The sequence below is a fragment of the Erinaceus europaeus genome, chromosome 2 (assembly GCF_950295315.1).
Source record: "Erinaceus europaeus chromosome 2, mEriEur2.1, whole genome shotgun sequence".
Classification (NCBI taxonomy): Eukaryota; Metazoa; Chordata; class Mammalia; order Eulipotyphla; family Erinaceidae; genus Erinaceus; species Erinaceus europaeus.
The window spans coordinates 6,580,834-6,592,894 of record NC_080163.1 but is presented as its reverse complement, the minus strand read 5'-3'; the positions used below and the strand labels follow the sequence as shown (position 1 = coordinate 6,592,894).

General features: G+C 47.9%; 1 protein-coding gene across 1 annotated transcript in view; it reads right to left on the bottom strand.

The window, feature by feature from the left end:
- Window positions 1-12,061, bottom strand: part of BRSK1 (BR serine/threonine kinase 1) — a 44,986-nt gene that overhangs the window by 14,429 nt on the left and 18,496 nt on the right. Inside the window, exons 8-9 of the mRNA XM_007535172.2 lie at window positions 755-901; window positions 487-518 (exon numbers count right to left, since the gene is read on the bottom strand). Of these exons, the coding sequence (XP_007535234.2) occupies window positions 487-518; window positions 755-901 (179 nt within the window). The remainder of the gene's footprint in view (window positions 1-486; window positions 519-754; window positions 902-12,061) is intronic.

Below are 12,061 nucleotides of genomic sequence, written 5' to 3'. Positions count from 1 at the left end.
GCCCCTCCTCCCTCACACCCAGGGGTCCCCAGCCCCTCCTCTCACACCCAGGGGTCCCCCAGCCCCTCCTCCTCACACCCAGGGGTCCCCCAGCCCCTCCTCCCTCACACCCAGGGGTCCCCAGCCCCTCCTCTCACACCCAGGGGTCCCCCAGCCCCTCCTCCCTCACACCCAGGGGTCCCCAGCCCCACCTCCCTCACACCCAGGGGTCCCCAGCCCCTCCTCTCACACCCAGGGGTCCCCCAGCCCCTCCTCCCTCACACCCAGGGGTCCCCAGCCCCTCCTCCTCACACCCAGGGGTCCCCAGCCCCTCCTCCCTCACACCCAGGGGTCCCCCAGCCCCTCCTCCATCCACATCTTCTTCCTCTAGAGCCCCTGCATCTCAGCGGCCTCGCGTACAGGCCCCCTGACTGGCTCTCCCTTTTGGGGTGCCTTTGCGGTTTGGGCCCGCAGCCTCCCACTCCCGCCCCCAGGACCCCTACTCACAGGTACCAGGGATGCTTCTGGATCTGCTCCAGCTGTGAGGGCGGGAGGAGGGAAGCGGCGGTGTGTGGGCACAGCGCGTGCACAGCGACAGCCCCAGCGCCCGGCGTGGTGGGGGTCCCCTGCCGGCCTGGTCGCCCCCCACCCCGGTGACGGCGGCGGGTCCCCTCTGGCAGACGGGCTTCCCGGTTGGGAGCGGCTGGTTTCATGTCGGGGGCTCCCGGAGCCCGAGCACCGTCCCTCCACACCCGCCATGCACCCCGGAGCTCACACTCAGCCTCTTCTCGGGCTCCACCTCGATCATGCCGCGCAGCAGGCTCTGGCAGTCGGGCGAGATGAAGTGCGGCATGTGGAACACGCCCCGCTTCACCTTCTCCAGCAGCTGCCGCAGGTTGTCGTCGTCGAAGGGCAGCGCCCCCTGGCGGACAGCAGACACCGTGAGCCAAGCTCAGAGGCCGGGCACGCTGCAGCGTGTGGGGCTCAGACTGGTGCAGTGTGCGGGCCACAGACTGGTGCTGCGTGCGGGGCACAGACTGGTGCAGTGTGTGGGGCACAGACTGGTGCAGCGTGTGGGGCTCAGACTGGTGCTGCGTGCGGGGCACAGACTGGTGCAGTGTGTGGGGCACAGACTGGTGCAGTGTGTGGGGCACAGACTGGTGCAGTGTGTGGGGCACAGACTGGTGCAGCGTGTGGGGCTCAGACTGGTGCTGCGTGCGGGGCACAGACTGGTGCAGTGTGCGGGGCACAGACTGGTGCAGTGTGCGGGGCACAGACTGGTGCAGTGTGTGGGGCTCAGACTGGTGCAGTGTGCGGGGCTCAGACTGGTGCAGTGTGCGGGGCACAGACTGGTGCAGTATGCGGGGCACAGACTGGTGCTGCGTGCGGGGCTCAGACTGGTGCAGTGTGTGGGGCTCAGACTGGTGCAGCGTGTGGGGCTCAGACTGGTGCAGTGTGCGGGGCTCAGACTGGTGCAGTGTGCGGGGCACAGACTGGTGCAGTGTGCGGGGCACAGACTGGTGCTGCGTGCGGGGCTCAGACTGGTGCAGTGTGCGGGGCACAGACTGGTGCAGTATGCGGGGCACAGACTGGTGCTGCGTGCGGGGCTCAGACTGGTGCAGTGTGCGGGGCACAGACTGGTGCTGCGTGCGGGGCTCAGACTGGTGCAGCGTGAGGTGCACAGACTGGTGCAGTGTATGGGGCACAGACTGGTGCAGTGTGCGGGGCTCAGACTGGTGCAGCGTGTGGGGCTCAGACTGGTGCAGTGTGCGGGGCACAGACTGGTGCAGTGTGCGGGGCACAGACTGGTGCAGTGTATGGGGCATAGACTGGTGCTGCGTGCGGGGCTCATACTGGTGCAGCGTGTGGAGCTCAGACTGGTGCAGTGTGTGGGGCACAGACTGGTGCAGTGTGCGGGGCTCAGACTGGTGCAGTGTGCGGGGCACAGACTGGTGCAGCATGCAGGGCACAGACTGGTGCAGTGTGTGGGGCACAGACTGGTGCAGTGTGCGGGGCACAGACTGGTGCAGTGTGCGGGGCACAGACTGGTGCTGCGTGCGGGGCTCATACTGGTGCAGCGTGAGGTGCACAGACTGGTGCAGTGTGCGGGGCTCAGACTGGTGCAGCGTGAGGTGCACAGACTGGTGCAGTGTGTGGGGCTCAGACTGGTGCAGCGTGCAGGGCACAGACTGGTGCAGTGTGTGGGGCACAGACTGGTGCAGTGTATGGGGCACAGACTGGTGCAATGTGTGGGGCACAGACTGGTGCAGCTTGTGGGGCACAGACTGGTGCAGTGTGTGCAGCAAAGACTGGTGCAGCGTGTGGGGCAGAGACTGGTGCAGTGTGTGGGGCACAGACTGGTGCAGCTTGTGGGGCACAGACTGGTGCAGTGTGTGGGGCATAGACTGGCTCGTAAGTGTGAGGCCAGCAGTCCTGTGCCCAGCAGCACTTGTACCAGAGTGAGTTTCTGGTGTCTGTTCTCTCTCTCTCTCTCTCTCTCTCTCTCTCTCTCTGTCTCTCTCTCTCTCTCTAGTAGGAGCACATGTTACTGCATACAAGGACCCGGGTTCAAGCCTCCGGTCCTTCCCAGTCCGAGTCCAGGAGGGATGCTTAATAAACAGAGGAGCAGTGCTGCAGGTCTCTCTCTCCCCCTCCATTGCTCTCAATTTCTCTCTATATCAAATAGATACATAAATAAGATTAAAAAATAAAAAAATAGAAAAAAATAATAGGGAGTCCGGCATTAGCGCATCGGGTTAAGCACACATGGTATGAAGCACAACGACTGGTCTAAAGATCCTGGTTTGAGCCCCCGGGCTCCCCACCTGCAGGGGAGTCGCTTCAAAGTCGGTGAAGCCGGTCCTGCAGGTGTCTGTCTTTCTCTCCCCCTCTCTTTCTTCCCCTCCTCTCTCCATTTCTCTCTGTTCTATCCAACAACAACAATATCAACAACAACAATAAAAAAAAAAGGGTAATAAAAGGGAATATAAATAAATATAAAAACAATTTTTTAAATATAATAATATCAGGATAAAACAATGTGGACTGTAGGGGGCACACTCCACCACACATAAGGACTTGAGTTCAAGAGCCCTGTGCCCCGTGGAGCGCCATGTGCAGTGGCGCGATGTTACAGTGTCTCACCTCCTCTCTCTCTCTCTGAAACAAAAAAGAACACAGCCCACTGGAAGCAATGGCGTCGCACATGTGCAAGTTTCCAGCACAAACACAAAGTTTCTCCCCAAGGCCATGCCAGAAGCATTGTTCACTCATTCGCACACGCAGTGGAAAGGGCTCATCGTTTCTGGGACGATGGTCTTGGGAATGCTGCCCTTCCCTAGCGGAGGGCGGGGCCGGCTGACGTGACCAGGGCCTGAGTGATGGAGCAGGACGGAGCTCACTGGGCAGAGCACACAGCCTGCAGCCTGAGCCCAGTGCCACAGGGGAGCTGGGGTGGAGTGCACCACTGACTGCGCCGTTTGTTTGCTCTGTCTTTTTTTTTTTTTAGTTTTTAAAAATATTTATGTATGTATTTCCTTTCGTTGCCCTTGTTGTATTGCTGTAGTTATTACTGTTGTTGATATCATCGTTGTTGGATAGGACAGAGAGAAATGGAGAGAGGAGGGGAAGACAGAGAGGGGGAGAGAAACAGACACCTGCAGACCTGCTTCACCGCCTGTGAAGCGATTTCCACTGCAGGTGGGGAGCCGGGGGCTCGAACCGGGATCCTTATGCCGGTCCTTGTGCTTTGTGCCACCTGCGCTTAACCTGCTGCACTACAGCCCAACTCCCTTTTTAATTTTTTTTAATTCTCTTTCTTTGTTGGATAAAGACAGCAAGAAATCAAGAGGGAGACAGAGAGGGAGAGAGGCAGAGAGCCCTGCTTCACCACTTGCAAAGCTTTCCTCCTGCAGGTGGGGACTGGGGGCTCGAACCCGGGTCCTTGAGCATTGTAATACGTGTGCTCAACCAGCTGCACCACCCGGCCCCTCCTCTCTGTCTTTAGAAACACGTCAGGACTGAGGAATTGCCTCAGCAGAAGGGTGCTGAACTTGCTTCTCCCCCTCTCGTGAATAAATAAATAAATAAAATGTTAAAACAAAGAAACAGAAAGAAAAGTAGAGAAAAGGTCTGGGAGGTCGCACAGTGGTCAGTGTTGGAACCTCAAGCTTGATCCCTGGGACTACACGTGCCAGAGTGATACTCTGGGTTTTTTTTTTTTTCTTCCTCTCACTCTTTTATAAACATATAAATAAAAAAAGTTAAAAATGTGGTCCAGGATGTGGTGCTGTGAACAAAGAATTGGACCCTCAAGCGTGAAGTCCTGAGTTCAGTCCCCGTCAACACATGTATCAGAGTGATGTCTGGCTATTTCTGTCTCCTCCTAGCTTTCTCATAAATATACAAAAAATAAAATCTTTAAAACATTTATTTAAATAAAGAAAGCCTCTTGCATAAGCTTCTATGCTATCTCCCTGAGCCATTTTTAAAAATATATTTATTTATTTTTGTTGCCGTTGTTGTTTTATTGTTGTAGTTATTGATGTCATTGTTGTTGGATAAGACAGAGAGAAATGGAGAGAGGAGAGGAAGACGGGGAGAGACAGACAGACACCTGCAGACCCGCTTCACTGTCTTTGAAGCTACTTCCCTGCAGGTGGGGAGACGGGTGCTCGAACTGGGATCCTTACACCGGTCCATGTGTTTTGCGCCACGTGCACTTAACCTGCTGTGCTACCGCCCGACTCCCTCCCTGAGCCATTTTTTTAATTTTACTAAAAAGAAGTTTCCAGTGCCTGGGAGGTGACACAGTAGCTAAAGCACTGGACTCAGTATTATTTTGAAGATTTTACTTATTTATTCATGAGAAATGCTAGGAGGGAGAGAGACAGAGAGAGAGAGAGAGAGAGGGAGAGGGAGAGAGAGAGAGAGAACCAGACATCACTTTGGTATATATGCTGCTGGGGACTGAACTCAGAACCTTATGCTTGAAAGTCCAATGCCTTATCCACTGTGCCACCTCCCAGGTCCCTACTTTTTAATTTTTATAACAAGGCTTGATGGATCTGGTTTAAGCTCTGGCTTATAGTGGTGCTGCAGAGTGAACGTGAAGCGTCAGAGCCTCAGGCATGAGGGTCTTTTTTGCAGAGCCCTTATGCTGCCTCTGTAGTCTTGGACTCTTTCAGTGTGAGATCCTGAGTTCAATTCTGGGCACCACATGGGTCAGTGGTCTTTGGCTCTCTTTCTTTTTTTTTTTAATTTTTAAAATTATTTTAAATATTTATTTATTTTCCATTTTGTTGCCCTGGTTGTTTTTTCGTTGTTGTTGTAGTTATTGTTGTTATTGATGTCATTGTTGTTAGATAGGACAGAGAGAAATGGAGAGAGGAGGGGAAGACAGAGAGGAGGAGAGACAGACAGACACCTGCAGACCTGCTTCACCGCCTGGGAAGCGACTCCCCTGCAAGTGGGGAGCCGGGGGCTCGAACCGGGATCCTTACGCTGGTCCTTGCTCTTCGTGCCACATGCGCTTAACCTGCTGCGCCACCGCCCGACTCCCCTTTGGCTCTGTTTCTTTCCCTTCCTCCTTCTCTCTCTCATAAATAAATCAATCTTTCTTCCCTCTTCTTTTTTTAAGTATTTATTTTATTTATTTATTCCCTTTTGTTGCCTTGTCGTTTTATTGTTGTAGTTGTTATTGTTGTCATCGTTGTTGGACAGGACAGACAGAAATGGAGAGAGGAGGGGAAGACAGAGAAGGGGAGAGAAAGACAGACACCTGCAGACCTGCTTCACCGCCTGGGAAGCGACTCCCCTGCAGGTGGGGAGCCGGGGGCTCGAACCGGGATCCTCACGCCGGTCCTTGCGCTTTGCGCCACCTGCTGGCTTATGGTGGTGTGGGAATTGAACCTGGGACATTGGAGCCTCAGGAATGAGAGTCTGTTTGCATAACCATTATGCTATCTACCCTCCGCCCAATAAATCAACCTTTAAGGATATATTAAAGTATAAAATGTCACAGCACTTGCATCCCTGAGGCCTCAAAGGTTCCATCCTCCAGCACCACCCTGTGCCGGGCTGAGCAGTGTTCCAGCCGGTTTCCTCACTCATAAAAATAAATAAAATCTAAAAATAACGTCAAGAATGGAAACGGAGGCTGGAGAGTCTGTCAATAGCGGGCTCACACCTGAAGGAGGTTTACTTCCTGGTGCTGTGATTAAAAAGCAAGTGAGGGGTGGTCAGGTGGTAGTGCAGCAGGATAAGTGCAGGTGGCGCCAAGCACAAGGACCGGCATAAGGATCTGGGTTCGAGCCCCCGGCTCCCCACCTGCAGCAGGGTCACTTCACAGGCGGTGAAGCAGGTCTGCAGGTGTCTGTGTTTCTCTCCCCCTCTCTGTCTTCCCCTCCTCTCACCATTTCTCTCTGTCCTATCCAACAACGATGACATCAACAACAACAATAATAACCACAACAAGGCTACAACAACAAGGGCAACAAAAGGGGATAAATGGCCTCCAGGAGCGGTGGATTCATGGTGCATGCACCAAGCCCAGCAATAATCCTGGAGGCAAAAAATTTTTTTTAAAAAACAAGTGAGGGAGCCGTGCAGTGGCGCAGCGGGTTAAGTGAACATGGCACCAAGTGCAAGGACTGGCTTAAGGACTCTGGTTCGAGCCCCCGGCTCCCCACCTGCAGGGGAGTCGCTTCACAGACGGTGAAGCAGGTCTGCAGGTGTCTGTCTTTCTCTCCCCCTCTCTGTCTTCCCCTCCTCTCTCCATTTCTCTCTGTCCTATTCAACAGTGACCACAATAATAATAACTACAACAATAAAACAACAAGGGCAATAAAAGGGGAAAAAATTTTTATAAAAGAGAGAGAGATTGGAGCTGAAAGAAAATTATATTCCTGTTTCAAACACTTAGTATGAAAGAAAAAAGTAAAATCTCTCTCTCTGTACTCACACACAGGCTGCAGTGGCACAGTGGGTAAAGTATTAGACTCCTAAGTATGCGGTCCAGGGTTCAACTCCCAGCACCACACAAACCAGAATGCAGATCTGGAGAGGACCCTGGCCTGTCTTTCCCTGTCTCAATCTACCTGTCACTAGTGGGGAAAATTAAAAAATCAGGGCAGTCCGGCGGTAGCGCAGCGGGCTAAGTGCACATGGCACAAAGCACAAGAACCGGTCTAAGCATCCCGGTTCGAGCCCCCGGCTCCCCACCTGCAGGGGAGTCGCTTCCCAGGCGGTGAGGCAGGTCTGCAGGTGTCTGTCTTCCTCTCCCCCTCTCTGTCTTCCCCATCTCTCCCTATCTCTTTCCATTTCTCTCTGTCCTATCCAACAACAACGACATCAATAACAACAGTAATAACTACAACAATAAAACAAGGGCAACAAAAGGAAAAATAAATAAATAAAATAAAATAAAATCAATCAAAAAATAAATAATTCAGAAAGCAGAGTGCGAGATCGCTTTCTCTCCTCTCCTCTCCTCTCCCGGATCAACTAGGAATACCAAAGGAGACCACCCGGACCGAAACAAGACAGGACTAGAATGACCACAGGAACCCAGTAAATCACCCGTGAGTACAAACACGCGTGGCTGGTGACAGAGAGGAGAGAGGGGCCTAAGGAGAGATTAAGTGACTGCTAACAGTTCAGCAGTTTATCAGTGGAGACACCACCTCCAGTCTGCTCCACAACAAGGGGACAGCTGAAGGGAGGAGAGGACTCCCCAGAGACTCTCCAAGTGCAACTCTGAGTCTCCATTGCTACTACCCTCAGAATCTGGAGCAGCGACAGGGAGGGACACGAGGGGACAGAGATCTAACCGGGAAACTCAGGAGAAGACCTATACCTCTGTGGCATAGCTGAGGGGCTGTGAAAGTCTCTTTGCATAACCACTGGTTTATCTCTGCCACACCCTGCTTTATCTCTTGGTCAGGAGTCAGTGATTAAGCTAAGAAGCCTATTGATAGTTTAAAAGCCCTCAGGCTCCCATAGCCTACAGGGAAGACAAAAAAAGAGGCTTTTACACCACTGAGCTCCAACTCAGAGATTGAAAAAACTGTTAACTTCCACCACGGTAAACCCTTTAATTAAATTACTTAGACACAAGTCAATCCAGGCAATAGTGATCAATAATTTGAAAAGTACTGATAAAGGAAACTCATAACATAATATATAAAATGGTTAAAACAACAAGAAAAAATATTGAAGAATCAAACCAGGACAAGAGCCCAGCTAAAAGTCCTCCAGAGGGTGAAGCACAAAACAACGAGTTCAACATCCAAACATTAGCTAAGGAAATAATAACAGGAGTGAGTAAAGAATTTGAAAAAATTGTAATCAGAAATGCAGGAACAAAAAATGAGAATATGGAAAAAATTCTAATTATCTCATGGTTATTAGAGAGCTGAAAGCTGAAATCGCTGAGCTAAGAAGGCAACTAGCTGAACAAGCTAAAACAGTATCAGAGCAGGGCAACAAAATAAATGAACTCCAGAAAACAGTAGAGGGCAGAGAGAATAGAGTCTATGAGGCTGAAGATAGAATTAGCAAGATTGAGGATGAATTAGAGACAACTAAAAAAGAAGTAAGAAATCTCAAAAAGAGATTAAGAGATGCTGAAAACAACAACAGAGTCCTATGGGATGACTTCAAAAGAAACAATATACGCATTATTGGCTTACCAGAGGAAGAAAGAGAAGGGGAGGAAGAAAGCCTTCTCCAGGCCATAATAGCTGAAAATTTCTCTAGTCTAGACAACACCAAAGACATAAAGATTCAAGAAGCCCAGAGGGTCCCAAACAGAATTAACCCAGACCTAAAGACACCAAGACATGTCATACTTAGAATGGAAAGGAATAAGGATAAAGAAAGGATCCTCAAGGCTGCAAGAGAAAAACAAAGAGTCACCTACAAAGGAAAACCCATAAGATTAGCAGCAGACTTCTCCATACAAACACTACAGGCCAGAAGAGAATGGCAAGATATCTATCGAGTGCTCAATGAGAAAGGCTTTCAGCCAAGAATACTATATCCTGCTAGACTGTCATTCAGACTAGATGGAGACATCAAAACCTTCTCAGACAAGCAACAGTTGAAGGAAGCAACCATCACCAAGCCTGCCCTGAAAGAAGTTCTGAAAGGTCTCCTATAAACAACCAGACCACCACAAATAGGACATATATCAAAACACTCTAAAACTCTACAAGAATGGCGTTAAAATATCTTCAATCTTTGATATCAATAAATGTCAATGGCCTGAATTCACCTATTAAAAGACACGGAGTAGGAAGATGGATCAGAAAACACAACCCAACAATATGTTGTTTACAGGAAACTCACCTAACTCAACAAGACAAACACAGACTTAAAGTGAAAGGATGGAAAACTACCATACAAGCCAATGGCCCACAAAAAAGGGCAAGAACAGCTATTCTCATATCTGACATGATAGACTTTAAAATAGATAAGATTAAAAAAGATAGGAATGGACACTACTTAATGCTCAGAGGATCAGTCAATCAAGAGGACTTAACAATTATTAACATCTATGCACCCAATGAGAAGCCATCTAAATACATCAAACTTCTACTGAAAGAGCTACAGCAATATATTAACAGTAACACAATCATAGTAGGGGACTTCAACACCCCACTCTCTCAACTTGACAGATCATCCAGGAAGAAAATCAGTAAAGACATAAGGGAGCTAAATGAAGAGATAGATAAACTGGAACTATTGGACATTGTCAGAGTCATTCATCCCAAGAAACTGGAATACACATTTTACTCAAATCCACATGGGTCATTCTCAAGGATAGACGATATGTTAGGCCACAAAGACCGCATCACCCAATTCAAGAGCACTGAAATCATCCCAAGCATCTTCTCAGACCACAGTGGAATTAAACTAACACTTAACAATCAACAAAAGATTAGTAACAGTCCCAAAATGTGGAAGCTCAACAGTACACTTCTTAACAACTTTTAGGTCAAAGAGGAAATCAAGGAAGAAATCAAAATGTTTCGAGAGTTCAATGAAAATGAAGACACAAGCTATCAAAATATTTGGGACACAGCTAAAGCAGTCCTAAGAGGGAAGTTCATAGCTATACAAGCACACATTAGGAAACAAGAAAAAGCACAAATAAACAGCCTGATTGCACATCTTAAAGACCTAGAAGAAGAACAACAAAGGAATCCTAAAGCAACAAGAAGGTCAGAAATCACTAAAGTTAGGGCAGAAATAAATAACATTGAGAATAGGAAAACCATACAAAAGATCAATGAAAGTAAATGTTGGTTCTTCGAAAGAGTAAACAAAATCGACAAACCTTTAGCCAGACTCACAAAACAAAAAAGGGAGAAGACCCAAATAAATCGGATAGTAAATGAAAGAGGAGATACCACAACAGACACCCCAGGAATTCAACATATCATGCGAGGCTTCTATGAACAACTATATGCCACCAAGCTAGAGAACCTGGAAGAAATGAATGATTTCCTAGATACCTACCAACTTCCAAAACTAAGTAAAGAGGAATTGGATAACATAAACAGGCCCATCACAGCTAATGAAATTGAAACAGTTATCAAAAATCTTTCCAAAAATAAAAGTCCTGGACCAGATGCTTTTAAAATGAATTCTACAAAACCTTCAAAGAAGAACTAATACCTCTACTTTTAAAAGTATTTCAGAAGACTGAAGACACTGGAATACTCCCTACTAGCTTCTATGAAGCCAACAACACTCTGATACCAAAAGCAGACAGGGACACAACCAAAAAAGAAAACTACAGACCAATATCTCTGATGAACATAGATGCGAAAATATTGAACAAAATTCTAGCCAACCTGATACAGCAGTATATCAAAAAGATTGTTCATCATGACCTAGTGGGGTTTATCCTAGGCATGCAAGGTTGGTTTAATATACGTAAATCAATCAATGTGATCCACCACATCAACAAAAGCAAGACCAAAAACCACATGGTCATATCAATGGATGCAGAGAAAGCCTTTGACAAAATGCAACATCCCTTTATGATCAAAACACTACAAAAAATGGGAATAGATGGACAATTCCTGAAGACAGTGGAGTCTATATATAGCAAACCTACAGCCAACATCATACTCAATGGTGAAAAACTGGAAGCATTTCCCCTCAGATCAGGTACTAGACAGGGCTGCCCACTATCACCATTACTATTCAACATAGTGTTGGAAGTTCTTGCCATAGCAATCAGGCAGGAGCAAGGAATTAAAGGCATACAGACTGGAAGAGAAGAAGTCAAACTCTCCTTATTTGCAGATGACATGATAGTATACATGGAAAAACCTAAGGAATCCAGCAAGAAGCTTTTGGAAATCATCAGGCAATACAGTAAGGTGTCAGGCTATAAAATTAACATTCAAAAGTCAGTGGCATTCCTCTATGCAAACACTAAGTTAGAAGAAATTGAAATCCAGAAATCAGTTCCTTTTACTATAACAACAAAAACAATAAAATATCTAGGAGTAAACCTAGCCAAAGAAGTGAAAGACTTGTACACTGAAAATCATGAGTCCCTACTCAAAGAAATTGAAAAAGACACAAAGAAGTGGAAAGATATTCCATGTTCATGGGTTGGAAGAATTAACATCATCAAAATGAATATATTACCCAGAGCCATCTACAAATTTAATGCTATCCCCATCAAGATCCCAAGCACATTTTTTAGGAGAATAGAAAAAATGCTACAAATGTTTATCTGGAACCAGAAAAGACCTAGAATTGCCAAAACAATCTTGAGAAAAAAGAACAGAACTGGAGGCATCACACTCCCAGATCTCAAACTGTATTATAGGGCCGCTGTCATCAAAACTGCTTGGTACTGGAACATGAACAGACACACTGACCAGTGGAATAGAATTGAGAGCCCAGAAATGAGGCCCCACACCTATGGACATCTAATCTTTGACAAAGGGGCCCAGACTATTCAATGGGGAAAGCAGAGTCTCTTCAACAAATGGTGTTGGAAACAATGGGTTGAAACATGCAGAAGAATGAAACTGAATCACTGTATTTCACCAAATAC